Source organism: Salvelinus fontinalis, chromosome 5 (genome assembly GCF_029448725.1).
Source record: "Salvelinus fontinalis isolate EN_2023a chromosome 5, ASM2944872v1, whole genome shotgun sequence".
In the NCBI taxonomy this organism is placed as follows: domain Eukaryota; kingdom Metazoa; phylum Chordata; class Actinopteri; order Salmoniformes; family Salmonidae; genus Salvelinus; species Salvelinus fontinalis.
The window spans coordinates 38,494,391-38,517,037 of record NC_074669.1 but is presented as its reverse complement, the minus strand read 5'-3'; the positions used below and the strand labels follow the sequence as shown (position 1 = coordinate 38,517,037).

At 44.2% G+C, this 22,647-nt stretch overlaps 1 protein-coding gene across 1 annotated transcript in view; it reads right to left on the bottom strand.

The window, feature by feature from the left end:
• LOC129855555 (kinesin-associated protein 3-like) overlaps positions 1-22,647 on the bottom strand; it is a 47,342-nt gene that overhangs the window by 10,324 nt on the left and 14,371 nt on the right. Inside the window, exons 7-16 of the mRNA XM_055923342.1 lie at positions 22,162-22,286; positions 21,800-21,898; positions 21,456-21,634; positions 16,075-16,237; positions 8,819-8,919; positions 5,450-5,558; positions 5,225-5,337; positions 2,379-2,544; positions 1,671-1,796; positions 1,063-1,161 (exon numbers count right to left, since the gene is read on the bottom strand). Of these exons, the coding sequence (XP_055779317.1) occupies positions 1,063-1,161; positions 1,671-1,796; positions 2,379-2,544; positions 5,225-5,337; positions 5,450-5,558; positions 8,819-8,919; positions 16,075-16,237; positions 21,456-21,634; positions 21,800-21,898; positions 22,162-22,286 (1,280 nt within the window). The remainder of the gene's footprint in view (positions 1-1,062; positions 1,162-1,670; positions 1,797-2,378; positions 2,545-5,224; positions 5,338-5,449; positions 5,559-8,818; positions 8,920-16,074; positions 16,238-21,455; positions 21,635-21,799; positions 21,899-22,161; positions 22,287-22,647) is intronic.

Here is a 22,647-nt window from a genome sequence, read left to right as displayed (position 1 = left end):
TTCAATATATCCACATCATTTTCCTACCTCATGATGCCATCTATTTTGTGAAGTGCACCAGTCTCTCCTGCAGCAAACCACCCCCGTGCTTCACGGTTGGGATGGTGTTCTTTGGCTTGCAAGCATCCCCATTTTTCCTCCAAACATAACGATGGTTATTATGGCCAAACAGTTCTGTTTTTGTTTCATCAGACCAGAGGACATTTCTCCAAAAAATACCATCTTTGTCCCCATGTGCAGTTGCAAACCATAGTCTGGCTTTTTTATGGTGGTTTTGGAGCAGTGGCTTCTTCCTTGCTCAGCGACCTTTCAGGTTATGTCGATATAGGACTCATTTTACTGTGGATATAGATACTTTTGTACCTGTTTCCTCCAGCATCTTCACAAGGTCCTTTGCTGTTGTTTTGGGATTGATTTGCACTTTTCGCACCAAAGTACGTTTATCTCTAGGAGACAGAACGCGTCTCCTTCCTGAGCGGTATGACGGCTGCATGGTCCCATGGTGTTTATACTTGCGTACTATTGTTTGTACAGATGAACGTGATACCTTCAGGCATTTGAAAATTGCTCCCAAGGATGAACCAGACTTGTGGAGGTCTGCAATTTTATTTGAGGTCTTGGCTGATTTTCTTTTGATTTCCACATGATGTCAAAGAGGCACTGAGTTTGAAGGTAGGCCTTGAAATACATCCACAGGTACACCTCCAATTGACTCAAATTATGTCAATTATCCTATCAGAAGCTTCTAAAGCCATGACATAATTTTCTGGAATTCCCCAAGCTGTTTAAAGACACAGTCAACTTAGTGTATGTCAACTTCTGATCCACTGAAATTGTGATACAATTAATTATAAGTGAAATAATCTGTCTGTAAACAATTGTTGGAAAAATTACTTGTGTCATGCACAAAGTAGATGTCCTAACCGACTTGCCAAAACTATAGTTTGTTAACAAGAAATGTGTGGAGTGGTTGAAAAACGAGTTTTAATGACTCCAACCTAAGTGTATGTAAACTTCCGACTTGAACTGTATTGAGGTTTATGGTTGTAAGAGGGAGGATACGTGTGTCCTTAATGATGACATCCCTGGTGGCTTGGTGGAACACCATCTGGTAGAACACATAGACGATCTGACACACAAACTCATCGTCCTCCTGTTGGGCTACAGGCAGAGAGAGGTGAAACAGACTGACACACAAACTCATCGTCCTCCTGTTGGGCTACAGGCAGAGAGAGGTGAAACAGACTGACACACAAACTCATCGTCCTCCTGTTGGGCTACAGGCAGAGAGAGGTGAAACAGACTGACACACAAACTCATCGTCCTCCTGTTGGGCTACAGGCAGAGAGAGGTGAAACAGACTGACACACAAACTCATCGTCCTCCTGTTGGGCTACAGGCAGAGAGAGGTGAAACAGACTGACACACAAACTCATCGTCCTCCTGTTGGGCTATGTCCACAGAAAGACTGTATATAAATACAATCCCTCAACCAGCAAGCTAATACAAGTCGATGTACTGTATGTTGTATCATACATTTCACTCCATTTCATCATTACTCCTCATATTGTAGTTCACATAGCATGTCAGTTTGATCATAACTTGCAGGCATTTTAGTAGGATAACCCTCCTTCTAGCATGTGCAGGCCTGGGCCCTATCTACTACCTACAGTTGAGCAGCTCGATGAGGGCAGAGATGATGCCAGACTTGGCCATCATGGCAGCACAGGAGTCGTCCATGGACACCGTCCCTATCATGATTATCACCTCTAGGATCAGGTCATCCTCTGCCGAGCCTGGTGGGGGGGCAGAGGTCACAGAGATCAAAGCTGAGAAGGGAAAAGTCACTGTGTGTGATCACTTTGTGTGTGTGTGTGAGATCGCTGACATCATTCAATGATGTAGGATCAGTCAGTGATACTGATAGAGTGATGAAGGTTATGGGTTAGGGGTTGGAGAAAGCCATGGGATAGAATTATTTCAAATTGAAAACTTGTGGAATGGCCGTACAGTATTTGCTTGTCTCAAGTTCTTCAAGTTGTAGCACCTGTCCTCCTTCCCCCCTTTTTTCACTCTCCCTCCCTCACTGCCTGGTTTGAGGCGGTCTTTGAGGCCTACCTGGTTTGAGGAGGTCTTTTTTTTTAACCTTTATTTAACCTATATTTAATTAGGCAAGTCAGTTAAGAACAAATTCTTATTTTCAATGACGGCCTAGGAACAGTGGGTTAACTGCCTTGTTCAGGGACAGAACAACAGATGTTTACCTTGTCAGCTCGGGGATTCAAGCTTGCAACCTTTCGATTACTAGTCCAACACTCTAACCACTAGGCTACCTGCCACCCCACAATCACCCCCTTTGAGGCGGTTTCTGAGCCTACCTGGTTTGAGGCGGTCTTTGAGGAAGGGCACCAGGTTGTACTCTTTCAGCACCAGTTCCCAGTCCAGGTCAGGGATGGTGAGGTTAGCCAGGGTCCCCAGACACTCAATCACATACTCTTCCCTCTCCTCCACTCCCGTCTGAGCAGCCAAGTCACCTACGTAGTCCTGGGGGGGGGGGGGGAATCAGAGGGAGGTCAGTTACCATAGAGACAGAGGTCAGGGATTCCCAAACATTTTTGGCCCACGACCCCATTTTGATATAAAATTCTCACGACCCCAACCAAGTGAAAAATAATGGAATTAACAGCCAATGTTTACTTTTTTAAAGTGGGGCTATGACATCTTTATCTTATCTCACCACCACTAATGAGATGGGTGTGCTGGCTGCACGTCAGAGCTTCTCAAAGTCAGGGGCCGTGGTCGACAGTGCGCACCTCATCTCTCCGGTCACACCCAACCTGGATCGATATTTGTTTTTAATGCAGACGAGAGCACTGAATCAGTATACCACGAGTTTTAATGCTCGGCGGGAGACGGAACAGTATTCCCTTTTGAGTTATGAACCAAAATTCCTTCATTGTGACCCATGAATGCATTGTCTGCAGCATTCGGTCACTTGACAGCTCGATCAGCTGTTCGATTTCCCTTACCGGCATGTCAACTGAGCCAAGATCACAGTCAAACAGATTTTGCTGATTCGGTCACTTATCTGAATATTTTTGGTGTATTTCCCCTGCATGCTTGCGTTCAGTTTCCCAAATATGTCTGTTAAATAGGCAAGGAGACACATTTTCTTTTCATTACTCAGAAAGTCAGTCTTTTTTAAATTAAAATTTTTTTTTTTTTTACATCCATTGCAAATGACAACAGTTCCTCTCTCAATTTGAAAAATCTTTCCAACACTCCCCCTCGATAACAACCAAGCCTAGATGTGAAATATAACATTGTCATGCTCTGACCCCATATCTCCACATAGTTGTGTGTACAGGCATGCGCAATGTAGTTTGCAATCAAAGTTACCTGCCGCATATCTCCGAGTTCTGTGCTCAGCTTTTTTACCATCAGTTGCTCTCGGTGTATCATACAATGCGTCCATACGGCAGAGGGATTAACCTCAGCTGCCAGTGAAACACATTCATAACTAGAGTGTAGAGGCCTGCCCATCGTCCCATCGGTGCAAAAGCCCACCATTTGATCCCATGGAATCTGTATCAATATAGCCACGGAGCAAACTGAACATCGCCTGTGCCGTTTCACGCTTGGGAATTGTGAGAACAGAACAATATGTCCTCGTGAATAGCATCTCCCAACAGGTAGCGAACAAAAATCAATGCATCTCGGTCCTCACAGCTAACAAGTTTTTGAGTCGTTCAGTCGGTTTCCTCTTGATTGCTAGTTATAGCATCAATTCTTAGTTTCACGGTGTTATCTGACAAAAGTATTGATGTGAGTTTCTGTGCATTAGCCTCCACACACATTGTTCTCACCATATCAATTGTGTCTGGTAATATCAAAGTCTCTGCAATAGCTTGTGGTTTCATAGCGTAGCGAGCTTAGCCATTCACTGTGGGAATGATTAAAGTGCAACGGTCAAGTACGGCCCTTTACCGCAATTTAAGGGCGCTCTCTGGTTGAAATGTAACTTTTTGATTTTAATAATTTTCATTTCGATTTTTAAGGTCACCAACATTACAATGATTGAGAGACAAAGACGATATAATATTTTTTTATGGTATTATTTTTACCAGGGTTTTTGAAATTCTTCCGCAACCCCATTTTCATATCAGGCGACCCTGTATGGGGTAGATAGAGCCTAGCTATGGATTCAGCTACTAGTATAAGAACAAGCATAGATATGGAGTCAGTAATCTACAAAACCCAGAACTAAAATCTTGCGTAATTGTGTCCGATGCTCAATAAGTTCTGGGAGGAGACTAATGCGACTTGCAAAGTCTTCACCCTGAGGGAAACTCTCTGAAAGTTTCAAGCAGGGCCAAATGTCCCCTCCCCTTTCGAAATTTGAAAGATGCGAGCACCTGCGAAATCGTTATTTATCCAAATGATCAGTGACGGAAAAATCACCGTACTGGAACAAAGTTCATTGTTAGTCTTGCATCCCACAGTCTGTTGAGTCTCTATTACCATATTATGTGCATCTGTCCATGAGAGATAATGGATTCAGTGATACTATTATAAGAACACAGATGTTAACCTGTCTAGCCTTATCTGCCTATATCAGGGATGGGAGCTACAAAAAAACTGAACTCCTCACGAGCGGCAGCAGTGGCTCATGGGTCTGCACATCCACATCCATGCAGTCAGAGCCGGCCCTAGCCTTTTGCCCCCCCCCCCCCCCCCCCCCCCCCCCCCGACCCCTTTCCACCCCACCTTGCGAGTAAGACATTTTAGTGGCCCTCTTGACAGCGGAGAGAACAAATGTACGTTTTAGAGTTAATTTCCTGCTATTTTACACATTTTGCCACGGGGCGTAGAGAAAATGTTGCAATGTTATAACTCATTTCATGCAATTCTACTCATTTTGCAATGGGGTGGGGAGAAATGTTTGCAGATTTTAGTGATAATTAAGTGTCTGTCAGTGACTGACATAAGAGAAAAACTGCTGCAGCAATAACACGTTTCGAAATTGGCACATTGTGTATTCTACTATTCTAACTCGTAACAGCAAGAACCATGACTGAGTTCCAAAAATATATATATTATGATCCGCAGGCCTACAAAAGGGGGGCCCCCAGGCGACAGTTGCCCGTCCCTGGCCTATATCTATACTGAGCACGATTAAGCTCATCAGTGTTAAAGACCGAGTGTGAGTTAGTTTAGTACGCACTATGAAGAGGTTCTTGGTGGGTCCGTCGTGTTGAGAAACGTTCCTGATCATCTTCATGGTCAGAACATCCTTTAGCTTCAGACCCCTCTTCATCAACATCTTCAGACCATTACCTAGGGATGGAAAAACAGGATTAGAAGTGTGTGTGTGTGTGTGTGTGTGTGTGTGTGTGTGTGTGTGTGTGTGTGTGTGTGTGTGTGTGTGTGTGTGTGTGTGTGTTTTTACCTTCACAGATGACCTGTGCATTCCTCTTGTTGGCAGCCAGGTTGATGCAGAAGGAGATTAGCTCAGGGTCCATGGGGCTCTCACCACAATCAAACAGCATCTTCATCAACTGTCAAGCAATCAAATAATACATAAATCAATCAATTCATCAATACCAATTCATCATCAATCATTATAGCTGGCCAGAAGTCAGTCAGTGTCTTGTGGGTGTCTCTGTTCCCAAACCTTTCTCTCTATTTGAGGATGGATGCATGCTTGGTGACATCATTGGCTGAATAGATGAATGACATCACCATGTTGATGACACGGGTCTACATATCGTCCATACAGTCATTTAGTGGGTCGCCATGGTGACACACACTGGGTTAACCACAGAGTACAGAAACAGGAAGGCCTTTTGTGAAGTGAGCAGATAAGTAGAGAGTATAGGTACAGTCATTTCTGTCTAATCAGGTCTGTGCCAAGACCCTGCAGGGGACTACTGAGAGGGCTTGCAAACAGATGGAGAAGAGAGGTGGACAGAGGGAGATGGAAAGAGAGGACATTCCATGCCTGCTTGCAATTTGTCCATTCCTCCACAATCCAAAGGCCTCTGAGTCATATAGAGCATCCTACAGTCTCCTTCAATTATGTCAAAAGACAGTAAGCTTCAGGTCCTTAGTGATGATGATGTTGGATGTGTGTGTACGTGTGTGGAAGGGGGCGGTGATGGGGGAGACGTGATGAGGGGAGCAGAAGAGGGGGCTAGGCCACCAGTTAACACCATGGAAGTCAACTACAGAGAGAGGTGCCGGTCCAAAAAGGAGTTGCCCCCAGCCCTTGCCCTCTGCTCCCCCTCTTTCCCTGCCCAGTCTCCCAGCACTCTTGCTCTGATTTAACATTAAACAGGAAAGGCTTTAAGCAGGGGCACTGCAGGTCCGCTCCCTGTGAGGAGTCAGTAGTGTGCAATCCTACTAACACACACACACACACACACACACACACACCTCGCATTGGGTATCACATACCAGGGGCCCTGGACCCCAAATCAGCCCCGTCTAGACTGTCTGGCACCTGCCTCTGCTTATTTACCACAGCATAGCCAGAGGAGGCTTAGCGCCACACTACACAGCACAGCAGAACCTCCATCACTCCCCTCCAGCCTCCACTCCTTCCTTCCTTCCACCCCTTTGCCCCTAAAGCCCCTTCCTCTCCCTCATAACCCCATGTCCGGCCTCTCCCTCCCAGCCCAGAGCTGACCACACCAGAAGTGGAGAAGGGGAAAGGATTGGGTCAGGTCTTGCCCCAGGCCCAGGGGCAGAGAGGAGAAGGGCAGAAAGTAAAGGAGTAGGGGAGGCAGAGAGGAAAAGGTTGAGCTGGCCAAAGGGCAGGGACAGAGCAGAGGTAGCCTTTGTGTAGTGCATGACCCTAGGGTGGCAACACATACATGATAAGTGATTTTGATGGGGCTTTCTCCATTCTAATTGTTGTAGTGTTCAATTCAACTTCAAACAAAAATGATTATCAGTATTTTCATACATTGCTGCATTTCCTGCACTTTTGTTATTATTTCCACAAAGTGACCGGCAGGGCTGCATGATATGGGTAAAATTCTATAGATGGAATATAGTGGGCAGCACCTTGAATATATTGATGTTTGACATGACAGCAAATGAATAAGCCAGGAAAGAATTATTGGGTAGGAACCAAAAGTGCTGGTCAGTTTTCCCAGGTGACACTTCATTAGAAGTGACATGTATTCTTACCTCATGTAGCTAGCAAACATTAAAGACGGTACAGTTTGAAGATAGGCAGAAACTGCTTCTCCAATAGAAATCCCTGATCACACTTGTAGGCGATGTCATGGTGACGTTGGCTAGCTAAGCTCATGCACAAAAATACGTCATTGGGTCTAACATTCGCCTCGCTGCGGCAAACTGCGGATGTGCAGGCCGTCAAATCAAAGATATTCCTTAGATATAAAGTTGTTTTTGACAGAAATGAAAACGTGTCAGTTTGTCACATTCACGAGGCTAGAGTAATAACATGTTCAACTACTTAAGACTTTGCTCGAATCTAGGTTCTGATTATTATTTTTTAGTTAACAACTAAGGAAGAATGTTTCACTTCTCTCATTGACTTCCCAAACCGCAAAACCCGGTCTGGTCTACTAGCTAGCGATTAGCGGCTAACAATATTTATTTTAGTCACAACTTTGCTAAGAAAGTTGTTTGCAGACAGTAAGATACACAAACTAATAGTGTCATTATAGAATGCTTGGGGAAAGCAGCATGTCACCGACATCTTGTTGCATCTATCTGACCATGCAGACTGCAGAGCGAACAGCAAGAAAGTACTCGTTGAGTTTGTGGTCAAGCAACTGCTCTCTTGAGTGACAGGGGGGCAGGGCTTGATGTGGGAAGTGGCATGCAGCAGGAGGGAGAAAAACAACTCAAGTAGAAAACAGAGGAGTAAACAAAAAACGGTGTTTACATTACATGCGTCAAAGTTGCATATCATATTTAACAAACCAAACACTGATTTACCATTATAGAAGGTAAAGTAAAAATCCAAACCGGTCTGTACATCAATACCCATATATAGTAAAATACTGTAAACTGCCCAGCGCTAGCTAAAGGACCATCCCTAGAAACCGAGAGAGACCGAGAGAGGGGGCCTGGGGTCAAAAGCCACTTTCCAGTCATGCTGTTACCCAACATCCCCTCTGACACTCTGACCCTGCGGGGCAGATCTACTGGCGACATGACCCACTAAACAAACAACTCTGTTTATGAGCATCTGGCCCCCATTTACACCCAATCTCACAAGACAAACAGAATAAGCATTTAACTAATCTACCAACGATGAAAGACAGAGGCAATCAGATTTCACCCAATCAATATGACATCAGTTTCATCCCGACATCACTAACATCATGTACACTTAAAATCTAGATATTCCCTATTAGTGCAATCTACGTACACCAAATAGGCCTATACTATAGAGAAGATGGAGAGTCCTTTTTCACTGAGGGCTGGTTAGATGAATGATGCAAGGCTTTCTCCAGCGCTCCAATAAGTGGAAAGAAATAAAAAAAACATGGAGCTGTCATCAGTGAGACTGAAGGCTGAGCAGAAGCCCTTTGGCGATTTGGGTTCAAATGTAGCATACCAACCCCCTACTCCTACCACTCTATCCATTCCTCCTGCTCTCTATTCCTTCCGCTCTCTCCATTTCTCCCACCCTCTCCATCCCTTTCTATCCCTCCACCCTTCCCTCGCTACACCCCTTTTTCTCATGCATAATTCCAAGGCTGTTAGCCTCGATGCTAATGCTGTCTGGTCTGTGGCCCCAGCCCCAGACCCTTGAGTATACACTACCCAGTCTTACCTGTGGTATGCAGTCCGTGTAGGCAAACATGGACTTGAATCTGTCGTCCACACTGATGTGGTACAGAATGCACATACACAGCTGTCTCTGGCTCTCGTCAGCTGAAACATAAACAGAGAGAAGAGAAGCACAGAGAGGGGTAAATGGATGAATGAATGAGGAGCTGTACTTACTTTCTGCTTCATGGAGATTCAAATGTCCAAAAGTCTTGGACGAGGCTAGTGCACAACATACAGTATGTCCATTACAATACAGATTAAAACCACCTCTCTAGGATGATATGGTTTAGAAGCAAATCTAGTCATTTAAAGACAATGAACACATTTTCTTATTGCAGGTTTATAAGAGGTTATTTTACAGCAGTCTAAAGAACATGGCTCTATGATTCAGTGCTAATCTGTCAGGCAGCTCTCTGAGTGTTTATGAGTTTGACCCAAACCACTGCAGGGTGACTGCACGACGCTCCAGAGAGGCAGCTCACCAACATCATGGGGTTAGGAGTCTGAGGGCCTAGGACCTTGTTTCATGAACACTAGTTTCTAGAGGGAGAGTGACTGCAGTGACCGACCACACTGGGTAATAACTAGGGCGATGAAGGACCACAGATCTAACAGACCAGACCGACCCAGTCCAGTTCTAACTAGTCCCAACCTAACCCGTGGTCAGTGACCATGCAGGTCAAGCAGCCTTATCACATACAGTGGCAGCCTACTGGTACCAGATGTGCTCACTGAACCCCTGGAAACAAGAGAAAAGAAATGGCTTGGAGGTTTAATTGGGAAAACAGGAGGAAGCATCAATTTTACTGCCTTTAATAAGTTAAAGATACACTGCTCAGGCCCTTGCAGTGCTGCGATTGGCCCACACGTGCTTCTCATTAGTGGAGCCCTCAACCTATACCTTAACACAAACGCTCACACACTTGTTGCCTCACATGAGCTCTCTCCCGCTCTCTCTCTCTCCCCCCCTCCTGATCTGGAAAAGTCCCTCACTGCACTGGTAGGAACATGGAGGATCCTTTATGGGGAAGGAGAGAGACCCCATTAAATGTTCTAAACACCACTAGAACCCCACTGAAAAAAGAGCGGAGAGCCATTAACAATTAACTTGAGTGTTCAGGGGCAGTTAGTGAGAGAGCTAAACTTCAATTACACCCTGCTCTGATTTAAAACCACCCAACCTTCATAAAATCATACCACCATGCATTAGTGGCGCCTGGGGCAGGTCTGTGGACAGTATACTATTCTGTTGTTAGTGCAATTTACTGAGTAAATGAGAGTACTGGTTCAGTCTTCAAAGAGAAAACCCATAATGCACATCAAATGGCTTCTAAGAAAAGGTCCATTGTGAAATTGTCCAAATGGAATGATTCTGGAGTAAATTGGGAGTAAAATGTGGTACTCTCTGGAGAGAAGAGGGATATCTCTGGACAGTACTTCTACACAGAAAACAGGACAGAGCCAATAGGATGATTAAGAGGACTTCAAATCTACGCAGTTTGAAAACCACACTGACACACATACTGAACACCCACACACATACTAGGGATGTGACAAATGGGAAAAGATTCTTAACTTTAAACTGCCATTTTTGGGGGGGTTTCCGTGAGAGAAATGTTCTTTATTTTAAATTCCAAGTGAACTCACTATGCAGCTGCACTGCTGCCAGCAATGGTTTGGGTCTCATGGTGCATCCCTTTCAGATTGTTAAGCATTGCACCTATAATACCTTTACTGTACCTCAATTCCACCTCGCAAAGTTTGCATTTCCTTTACACCCCAAACACATACTGTGAAACAGTAGCCCAACGTTTAAGAGAAATTGTAGAGAGTGAATCTTACAAGCGAACACAACGGAACAAGATCTAAATTATATCAAATTGTATTAGTCACATGCGCCGAATACAACAGGTCAAATGCTTACTTACGAGCCCCTAACCAACAGTGCATTTCCCCCAAAAATACAGATAAGAATAAGAGATAAAAGTAACAAGTAATTAAAGTGCAGCAGTAAAAAAATAACAATATATAAAGGGGGTACTGGTACAGTCAATATGCGGGGGCACCGGTTAGTTGAGGTAGTAAGTACATGTAGGTAGAGTTGTTAAAGTGACTATGCATAGATGACAACAGAGAGTGACAGGGGTGTGTAGTGGTGTGTAGTGGGGGGGGGGGGGGGTAATACAAATAGTCTGGATAGCCATTTGACTAGATGTTCTAATGGCTTGGGACTAGAAGCCTCTTGGACCTAGACTTGGCGCTCCGGTACCGCTTGCCATGCGGTAGCAGAGAGAACAGTCTATGACTAGGGTGGCTGGAGTCTTTGACCATTTTTAGGGCCTTCCTCTGACACTGCCTGGTATAGAGGTCCTGGATGGCAGGAAGCTTGGCCGTACGCTCTACCCTCTGTAGCGCCTTGCGTTCGGAGGCCGAGCAGTTGCCATACCAGGCAGTGATGCAACCAGTCAGGATGCTCTCGATGGTGCAGCTGTAGAACATTTTGAGGATCTGAGGACCCATGCCAAATCTTTTCAGTCTCCTGAGGGGGAATAGGTTTGTCGTGCCCTCTTCACAACTGTCTTGGTGTGCTTGGACCATGTTAGTTTGTTGGTGAAGTGGATACCAAGGAACTTGAAGCTCTCAACCTGCTCCACAGCAGCCCCGTTGATGAGAATGGGGGCGTGCTTGGTCCTCTTTTTCCTGTAGTCCACAATCATCTCCTTTGTCTTGATCACGTTGAGGGAGTGGTTGTTGTCAAGGCACCACACAGCCAGGTCTCTGACCTCCTCCCTATTGGCTGTCCCGTTGTTGTCGGTGATCAGGCCTACCACTGTTGTGTCATCGGCAAATTTAATGGTGTTGGAGTCGTGCCTGGCCGTGCAGTCATGAAGGGGCTGAGCACGCACCCCTGAGGGGCCCCTGTGTTGCGGATCAGCGTGGCGGATGTGTTGTTACCTACCCTTACCACCTGGGAGTGGCCCGTCAGGAAGTCCAGGATCCAGTTGCAGAGGGAGGTGTTTAGTCCCAGGGTCCTTAGCTAATTGATAAGCTTTGAGGACACTATTGTGTTGAAAGCTGAGCTGTAGTCAATGATATGTACACTCCCCTAAGTATGTATATGGACAAGGGTTGCAAAACAACCAAAACTCTACAGGAACTTTCAGTAATTTTGGTAATCAACAGGTAATAAGGTAATTTATACTTGATTAACTTTAATATACAGTGCCTTCGGGAATGTATTCAGACACCTGGACTTTTTCCACATTTTGTAACATTACAGCCTTACTCTAAAATTGGTTAAAAAAAATAATTCTAATGACAAAGCGAAAGCTTTTTATTTTTTAGCAAATTCATTAAAAATAAAAAAACTTATTTTACATAAGTATTCAGACCCTTTGCTATGAGATGCGAAATTGAGCTCAGGTACATCATGTTTCCATTGATCATCCTTAAGATGTTTCAACAACTTGATTGGAGTCCACCTGTGGTAAATTCAATTGATTGGACATCATTTGGAAAGGCACACACCTCCCTATATAAGGTCAGAGCAAAATCCAAGCCATGAGGTCGAAGGAATTGTCCTTAGAGCTCAGAGACAGAATTGTGTCAAGGCACAGATCTAGGGAAGAACACCAAAACATTTCTGCTGCATTGAAGGTCCAAGAACACAGTGGCCTCCTTCATTCTTAAATGGAAGAAGTTTGGAATCACCAAGACTCTTCCTAGAGCTGGCCGCCCAGCCAAACTGAGCAAACGGGGGAGAACGGCCTTGGTCAGGGAGGTGACCAAGAACCCAATGGTCACTCTGATAGAGATCTAGATTTCCTCTGTAGAGATGGGAGAACCTTCCAGAAGCACAACCATCTCTGCACCACTCCACTAATCAGGCCTTTATGGTAGAGTAGTGAGACAGAAGCCCCTCAGTAAAAGGCATATGACAGCCCACTTGAAGTTTCCCAAAAGGCACCTAAATACTCTTAGACCATGAGAAATAAGATTTCTCTGGTCTGATGAAACCAAGATTGAACTATTTGGACTGAATAACAAGCGTCACATCTGGAGGAAACCTGGCACCATCACTAAGGAGAAGCATGGTGGTGGCAGCATCATGCTGTGGGGATGTTTGTCAGCGGCAGGGACTGGGAGACTAGTCAGGATCGAGGCAAAGACAAACGGAGCGAAGTACAGCGATATTCTTGATGAAAACCTGCTCCAGAGCGCTCAGGACCTCAGACTGGGGTGAAAGTTCACTTTCCAAAAGGACAATGACCCTAAGCACAGAGCCAAGACAACGCAGGAGTTTCTTCGGGACAAGTCCCTGAATGTCCTTGAGTGGCCCAGCCAGAGCCCGGACTTGAACCCGATCGAACGTCTCTGGAGAGACCTTAAAAATAGCTATGCAGCAACGCTCCCCATCCAACGTGACAGAGCTTGAGAGGATCTGCAGAGAGGAATGGGAGCAACTCCCCAAATACACGTGTGCCAAGCTTGTAGCATCATACCCAACCCAAGAAGACTTGAGGCTGTAATCGCTGCCAAAGGTGCTTCAACAAAGTACTGAGTAAAGGGTCTGAATCAAATCAAATTGTATTTGTCACATGCACCAAATATAACCTTACCGTGAAATGCTTACTTACAGGTCCTTAACCAACAATGCAGTTCAAGAAATAGTGTTAAGAAAATATTTACTAAATAAACTAAAGTTAAAAAAAATAAAATCAAAAGTCGTGGGTGAACAGAGAGTACAGGAGGGGACTAAGCATGCACCCCTGAGTGGCCCCAGTGTTGAGGATCAGCGTGGCAGATGTGTTGTTGCCTACCCTTACCACCTGGGGGCGAACCGTCAGGATGTCCAGGATCCAGTTGCAGAGGGAGGTGTTTAGTACCAGGGTCCTTTGTGGGTACTATGGTGTTGAACGCTGAGCTGTAGTCAATGAACAGAATTCTCACATAGGCATTCCTTTTGTCCAGGTGGGAAAGGGCAGGGTGGAGTGCAATAGAGATGGCGTAATCTGTGGATCTGTTGGGGCGGTATGCGAATTTGAGTGGGTCTAGGGTTTTCAGCATGATGGTGTTGATGTGAGCCATGACCAGCCTTTCAAAGCACTTCATGGCTCACTTACGTAAATGTTACATCTCAGTTTTTTCATTTGCAAACATTTCTAAAAACCTGTTTTTGCTGTCATTATGGGGTATTGTGTGTAGATTGATGAGGGGGAAAAACTATTTAATCCATTTAAGAATGAGGCTAAGGTAACAAAATGTTGGAAAAGTCAAGGGCTCTGAATACTTTCCGAATGCACTGTGTAGTAAGGATGTGCATCTTTCCCTTTCAAGTCGATTCTATATGCATCTAGATAAACAGGCTCCGATACGATACAGGAAGTTACGGTTTAGTTTGAAACAATTCGGTTTCCTTAGAGAATGAATTGATGCGAATCGGTTTGATGCGATACACTAACATTTGTTGCATAAACACATTCATTTTCCATTCAAAATGAAAATCTGCTGCTGATGGCACTCATGAGCTGGGGCTCTCTGAACTGTATCTGTCTGGGCTGACTTCTGTGCGTGTGTACATTTTGTATGTGTGTGTAAGTGATGTATGTCTATGGTGTATGCATTATGTAGGCACCTGAGCTGAGCAATAAAGAAGACTAGGCATCTACCACCCCACTACCACTATCAGATTAAAGGGGGAAATGTAGCCTGTTTTCCGTCCCTTCCACTTCGGTTCTGAAATCATCACCCACTAATTAACTTGTCATTTTTGCAGATTAAGTGTTTGAGCTAGTAATAACATAGCCAATGAATGAGCGTACAAAACATTAAGAACACCTAACTAATATTGAGTTGCACCCCCCCCCCCCCTCAGGGCCCTCAGAACAGCCTCAATTCGTCAGACATGGACTCTACAAGGTGTCGAAAGCTTTCAACAGGGATGCTGGCCCATGTTGACCCCAATGCTTCCAACAGTTGTGTCATGTTGGCTGGATGTCCTTTGGGTGGTGGACCATTCTTGATACACACAATGAATTGTTGGGCGTGAAAAACCCAGAAGCGTTGCAGTTCTTAACACAAACTGGTACGGATGGCACCTACTACCATACCCTGGTCAAAGGCACTTCAATGTTTTGTCTTGCCCATTCACCCTCTGAATGGCACACACACAATCCATGTCTCAATTGTCTTAAGGCTTAAAAATCCTTCTTTAACTTGTCTCCTCCCCTTCATCTACACTGATTGAAGTAGATTTAACAAGTGACATCAATAAGGAATCATAGCATTCACCTGGTCAGTCTATGGTCATGGAAAGAGCAGGTGTTCAGTGTATAGCACAAGTTTGGATTTCACCCACATGGGAAAATCGAATGGTTATTACGAGTGAGCTTCTTTTGAGCTTCTTTTCTCCTCCCGCTTTGGCCATGCAGTGCGCCTTCGCAAAAGTGATTGCTGTCCTCGTTATAAAATGATAAATCAACTTTACCCTGTATAACTAAAAATGACCATAGACCCTGTTTAAAGCAAAACTATCAAAACTATTACTGTAGGTGAAAATTAACAATCAAAATAAAACATATTGTAAGCCCCGTTCAGCAGGTACAGCCAGATGAGAGTTGTCTTCGGTAGCTCATGTCAATTCCGGTAAACCACCATTTTCAACAGCGCATAGATAACAATGACCTAGAAAATGACATAGGTTGTCACTCAACAGGGACTAGCTTCAGGGGGAAGCTTGTTCCAACATTTGTGGTGCCAGGACAGAGAAGAGCTTCGACTGGGCCGAGTGGGAGCTGTCCTCCCATATGGGTGGGAGGGCCAAGAGACCAGAGGTAGCAGAACGGAGTGCTCGGGTTGGGGCGTAACATACCCTCTCTTTGCAACCCTAATTTAGACAGTGACAAGTAAGAATAGAAAATGTTTGAACATTCATTACATGAATGTCTCATTCATAAAGTTAAAATCCTGTAGACCCCTTAGCCTTTCCGGACAGATTCTGCAAAAACAACATTTATGCTGCGGCTCAGCGTATTATTCTAACAAATATATTATATTAATTATGCACATTAAAAATTATGCACATTTTTTAAAAGGCCCATTGCAGATGCTCCCAGCCGTGCCACATGACCCCCTGGACGAGCTAACACACCAGTCACACACAGGATCTAGTTTCAGGAGTAAGCCTCGCTGGCTCTGGTTCTGCTGGCCATTACACACATGTACACACATACACAGTTGTGTCAGTGAGTAGTGTACCTAGCAGTGAGGAGAGTTTGGGGATGAGTCCAGCCTGGACCATCTGGCTGCGGAGGCCTGTGTCAAAGGAGAGGTTGAGGAGCAGGCGCAGTGTAGTGTTCAGTAGGTCTTCATGCTTACAGGGCAGCAGCCTGGCCAGTTTCTCCACAGCATACGTCTCTGCCTGAACACCAGAGAACAGAGGAGACATTAAAGTCATTAAACACAACCCAATATAAAATGTGCACCGATACACACCCTACTTCAACAACCAATCCCACCATGAGAGACCACAATGATACTTTCTTTGACGTCAGACAAATCAAATCACATTTTATTGGTCACATACACATGGTTAGCAGATGTTATTGCGAGTGTAGCGAAATGCTTTTGCAGTTTCCTAAGGACTAGAAGCGAAGCTGTCATCTCTATCGGCGCCAACTTTAACAACACAGACTTCACCTGTGTTGGGGGTCAATTTCATTTGAACTCCGTTCATTCAATGAATTACTTAAAACGTATTCAACTTATTTTGTAATTTGGTAAGAATGTCCTGAATGTACAGAGAAAGCAGTGTTGACTAGATACACAGTGTTGACAGGTAGGTGCAGGTGTTGAGCAGACACATCAAGGACCAGTCTATAAGGCACCACGAAGAGTAGCAAACCAGATAGCCTGCACACTGGAGGTGTGTGTGGGTCAATTACACTGCTACTGTGTTCAAAAGGAAATCCACTGACACCAATATAAATTTTGTCTGCACAGTAATCAACTGCAGTTCTAAAGCCATCTCACAACTGTTATCTGGTGTTGAATACAAACGTGTAATAAGTAAAATGATGACAAATCCCTAACCAATTATCTTTTTGTAGCTAATCAGCCTGCAACTAAAACCGTCCCCTGAGATAAAGTCCCCACAGAGTAAAGATACTCTGTGAATAACATGTTGAGAGCACTACTCTTCTGTTCTGCTGGACTCATGTAGACAATGGGCAAGCACCCCGAAGGGTTCTTTTTATCAGAGTCAAAGATACACTAAAAGGAAAAAATTTTTTTTAAATAAAAACTGATCCTAACTCAGTCTGGGTTTAATAAAGGCACACAAACTGGCTGAGATTGGATCCAGGTGGAACTGCAGTAAGACAGGGAAGTGAAGCAATGATCACTGAAGTCCTACAACTGTACTAGAGAAGGCATCAAAAGTAACTCTAAATGTAAACTAGTACAAATCTTTAAAAGGTACCACAAAATAATAAAAATAATAATATTATTATTATACATTCTCAATCTACAGTAAGTCAGAGGACCTGAGACTTTGTATGTACAGTGAGCTTAAAAAGTATTGGGACAGCGATACATTTGTTGAAGTTTTTTCCTCTGTACTCCGGCACTTTAGATTTGAAATGATTCAATGACTATGAGGTTAAAGTGCAGACTGTCAGCTTTACATTGAAGGTATTTTCATCCATATGGAACTCCATTTAGAAAAAACAGCACTCTTTGTACATTGCCTGCCCCCCCCCCCCCCCCCATTTTAGGGGACTAAAACTATTGGGACTAATACACTTACATTGCATTCAGAAAGTATCAAGATCCCTTGACTTTTTCCACATTTCGTTACATTACAGCCTTATTCTAAAACGGATTAAATCGTTTACCCCCCCTCAATCTACACACAATACCCCATAATGACATAGTCGCTGCACAGCCATTTTCAGGTCTCCCCAGAGATGTTTGATTGGGTTCAAGTCCAGGCTCTGGCAGGGCCACTCAAGGACATTCAGAGACTTGTCCCGAAGCCACTCCTGCGTTGTCTTGGCTGTGTGCTTAGGGTAGTTGTTCTGTTGGAAGGAGAACCAGTGCCCCAGTCTGAGATCCTGAGCATTCTGGAGGTTTTCATCAAGGATCTCTCTGTACTTTGCTTCGTTCATCTTTCCCTCGATCCTGACTAGTCTCCCAGTCCATGCCGCTGAAAAACATCACTACAAGCATGATGCTGCTTACACCACCATGCTTCGCCAAAGGGATTGTTTTGGACAGGTGATGAGCAGTGCCTGGTTTCCTCCAGACGTAACGCTTGGCATTCAGGCGAAAGAGTTCAATCTTGGTTTCATCACACCAGAAAATCTTGTTTTCTCATGGTCTGAGAGTCCTTTAGGTGCCTTTAGGCAAACTAAAAGTGGGCTGTCATGTGCCTTTTACTGAGGAGTGGCTTCCATCGGGCCACTCTACAATAAAGGTCTGATTGGTGGAGTGCTGCAGAGATGGTTGTCCTTCTGGAAGGTTCTCCAATCTCCACAGAGGAACTCTGGAACTCTGTCAGAGTGACCATCAGGTTCTTGGTCACCTCCCTGACCAATACCCTTTTCCCCAGATTGCCAGCTCTAGGAACAGTCTTGGTGATTCCAAACTTCTTCCATTTGAGAATGATGGAGGCCACTTTGTTCTTGGGGACATACAATGCTGCAGACATTTTTTGGTACCCTTCCCCAGATCTGTGCCTCGGAGGTCTACAGACAATTCCTTCAACCTCACGGCTTGGTATTTGCTCTGACATGCACTGTCAACTGTGGGACCTTATATAGACAGGTGTGTGCCTTTCCAAATCAAGTCTAATTAACTGAATTTACCACAGGTGGACTCCAATCAAGTTGTAGAAACATCAAGGATGATCAATGGAAACAGGATGCACCTGAGCTCAATTTTGAGTCTCATAGCAAAGGGTCTGAATACTTATGTAAATAAGGTATTTCTGTTTTTTATTTATTTGCAAAAATGTACATTATCGGGTATTGTGGATAGATTGATGAAGGAAAAATGTAATTGAATCCATTTTAGAATAAGGCTGTAACGTAGCAAAATGTGGAAAAAGGGAAGGGGTCTGAATACTTTCCGAATGCACTATATAGGTATTAAAGTAGTCAAAACTTCATTTGGTCCTATATTCCTAGCACGCAATGACCACATCAAGTTTGTGACTACAAACTTGTTGGACGCATTTCCTGTTTGTTTTGGTTGCGTTTGATTATTTTGTGCACAATAGAAATGAATGGTAAATAATGTAGTCACTTTTATTGTAAATAAGAATGTAATATGTTTCTAAACACTTCTACATTAATGTGGATGCAACCATGACTATGGATAGTCCTGAATGAATCGTGAATAATAATAATAATAATAATAGAGTGAGATGCACAAATATCATACCCCCAAAACATGCTAACCTCTCACCATTACAACAGGGGAGCATTTTGGGAAGGTGGTATGATATTTACAATAAAAATGACTCCAAAATGACACAATACATTTTCACCATTCATTTCTATTGGGCACAAAATAACCTGAAACACAACCAAAACAAGCAACAAATGCATCCAACAAGTTTGTAGAGTCACAAGCTTGATGTAATCATTGTGTGCTAGGAATATTGGATAAAATACAAAACATTTGACTACTTTAATACGCTTAAACTTGTCCCAATACTTTTGGTCCCCTACAATGGGGGGACTATGTACACTGAACAAAAGTATAAAAAGCAACATCTGCAACAATTTCAAAGATTTTACTGAGTTACAGTTCATACAAGGAAATCAGTCAATTGAAATAGATTCATTAGGCCCTAATAATCTATGGATTTCACATGACAGAATACAGATATGCATCTGCTGGTCACAGATAGTAAAAATAATAATAAAATAAAATTAGGTGTGGATCAGAAAACCAGTCAGTCTCTGGTGTGACCACTATTTGCATCAAGCAACGCGACACATCTCCTTCGCAAAGAGTTGATCAGGCTGTTGGTTGTGACCTGTGGAATGTTCTCCCACTCCTCTTCAATGGCTATGGGAAGTTGCTGGATATTGGCAGGAACTGGAACATACCGTCATACACGTGGATCCAAAACATACCAAACATGATCAATAGGTGACATGTTTGGTGAGTATGCAGGCCAAGGAAGAACAAGGACATTCTCAGCTTCCAGGAATTGTGTACAGATCTTTGCGACATTGGGCCGTGCACTTTCATGCTGAAACATGAGGTGATGGCGGCGGATGAATGGCACGACAATGGGCCTCAGGATCTTGTCACGGTATCTCTGTGCATTCAAACTGCCATCGATAAAATGCAATTCTGTTTGTTGTCCGTAACTTATGCCTGCCCATACCCTAACCCCAACATGGGGCACTATGTTCAAAACATTGACATCAGTAAACCGGTCGCCCACATCTGCCATCTTCCCGGTACAGTTGAAACCGGGATTCATCTGGGAAGAGCACACTACTCTAGCGTGCCAGTAGCCATCGAAAGTGAGCATTTGGCCACTGAAGTCATTTACGACGTGGAACTCAGGTCAAGACACTGGTGAGGACGAAGAGAACGCCGATGAGCTTCCCCGAGACGTTTTCTGACAGTTTGTGCAGACATTCTCCAGTTGTGCAAAACCAGTTTCATCAGCTGTCCGAGTGACTAGTCTCAGACGATCCCGCAGGTGAAGAAGCCGGATGTGGATGTTAAGCTCATGTTTTAAGTATCCCTATATTTCTGTTATTACGGGGCTATCACTCAGTCAAGAGAGCGCATGCGCAGGAAGTCTGGTCGTTGTTGGACCTAGCCTGGAGTGTAATGGCTACCTTGTAGTGTGTTCATATAGTAGAGTAAACTTTGTTAAACTGGAACCTTGTCGTTGTGTCATTTCGAGTTAACAGTGGAGGTCCTGGGCTGGCGTCATTACATGTGGTCTGCAGTTGTACGTACTGCCAAATTTTCGAAAATGACGTTAAAGGCGGTTATGGTAGAGAAATTATCATGAAATTCTCTGGCAACATTCTCTGGTGGACATTCCTGCAGTCAGCATGCCAATTCACGCTCCCTCAACTTGAGACATCTGTGGAATTGTGTTGTGTGACAAAACTGCACATTTCAGAGTGGCCTTTTATTGTCCCCAGCACAAGGCACATCTGTATAATGATCATGCTGTTTAACCAGCTTAATGATATGCCACACCTTTCAGGAGGATGAAGTATCTTGGCAAAGGAGAAAAGCTCACTAAAAGGGATGAGCCTATGGAACATTTCTGGGATTTGGATGAAAATACCCTGAAATTAAAGCTGACAGTCTGCACTTTAACTGAAGTGCTAGGGTAGAGCCAAAACCACAAAAAAGGGGTCAGTGTCCCAATACTTTGAGCTCACTGTATTTTCCTCACCTTGTTGCAATTCCTCTCCATCCATCCCTCCCTCTTCCTCTCTCACTCCATCACTCACCATGTCTCTCTTGTTCTCCAGGAAAATGCTGAGCTTCTTGAGGAAGGAGACCACCAGCTCCTGTACCGCTCTCCCTACATCCCTCCCTCTTCTCTGCCCCTCTCCCTCCATCTTTCCCTCTCTTCCTTCCTCTCTCACCATGTCATTCTTATTCTCCAGGAAGATACTGAGCTTCTTGAGGAAGGAGACCACCAGCACCAGCAGCTCCTCGTCTTCCCGGTCCAGGGTCTTCACCAGGGTGTGGACGATGTTCTTGTTCCTCATCTTCAGCTCGGTGCGCGTGTCCTCAGCAAGGTTCAACAACAGGTGCAGAGCCACTGGGAAGCAATAGGGAGAGGGGGGACTGTAGAATCAAATAGTGATCCAACAACCAATGTAGTTGGTAATTACATCACTGTATTATCAAGCACTAATAGTGCTGTCTGTAACAAACATCACTACCCCTCTGCTAGACATGGTAGTGTGCTACACAGTTGCTGTACCTCGTAGAAGCTGCTCCTGCTTGATCAGTAGACCTTGGTACTTCTTGAAGGCTTTCTCATGCTCCTTCTTCACATTCTGGTTCTTATGGTCATCGTCACGTGAGATCAGTCAAGGAAGGAGTGTTGCTGTATTGAACCAATGAACTCACTATATAGTCGTGTTTTATAAATCAGCCAGCACTGAGGGCAGAAGGAACCCTGAGGCATTGACCCTCTGTCTATGTTGTTTTCGTTATGTGTCGGACCCCAGTAAGACTGGCTGTCGCCATTGGCGTCGGCTAATGGGGATCCTAATAAAATAAAATCAAGTAGCAAGATATGCAACATCATTTAGGTGACCTTTGACTTCAGCTGAAGGATATAGGCTGCCGCTTTCTTCTGCAGTTCGTCCTGCCAGAGGTCGTACCTCTTCAGCTCGTGTTCAATTATGTTCATACAGAGGGCTCCGATCTTATAGTGGGTCACCTGCCCATGGAACTGGGAGAAACTGGGGAAGGGAAGAGAAAAGGTTTACGAGGCTTCCACTTATTCAAAAGTGCATTTCGTTCATCGTTATGCAACACCTATTTTTTTTTTGCACAGTCGGGTGCTCAGATTGAAATGATCCTATCAGCTGAGAGCTTAGACCAAAAAGTCAACTGCAAAAAAAGGACAAGAAAGATTGAGTAAAACAGTATCTCTCATCTCCTACTCATAATCAGCCAGACACAAACCAAATCATTTCAAAACCAAACAGCACTGCCACGGAGCGGGGCCAAGAAGGACTATCAGTTTGCAGAACTACGTAGAACCTCTCACAACTCAAATTGCTCTTGACAAGTAGTTTAATTATTATTCTATCAAGGGTA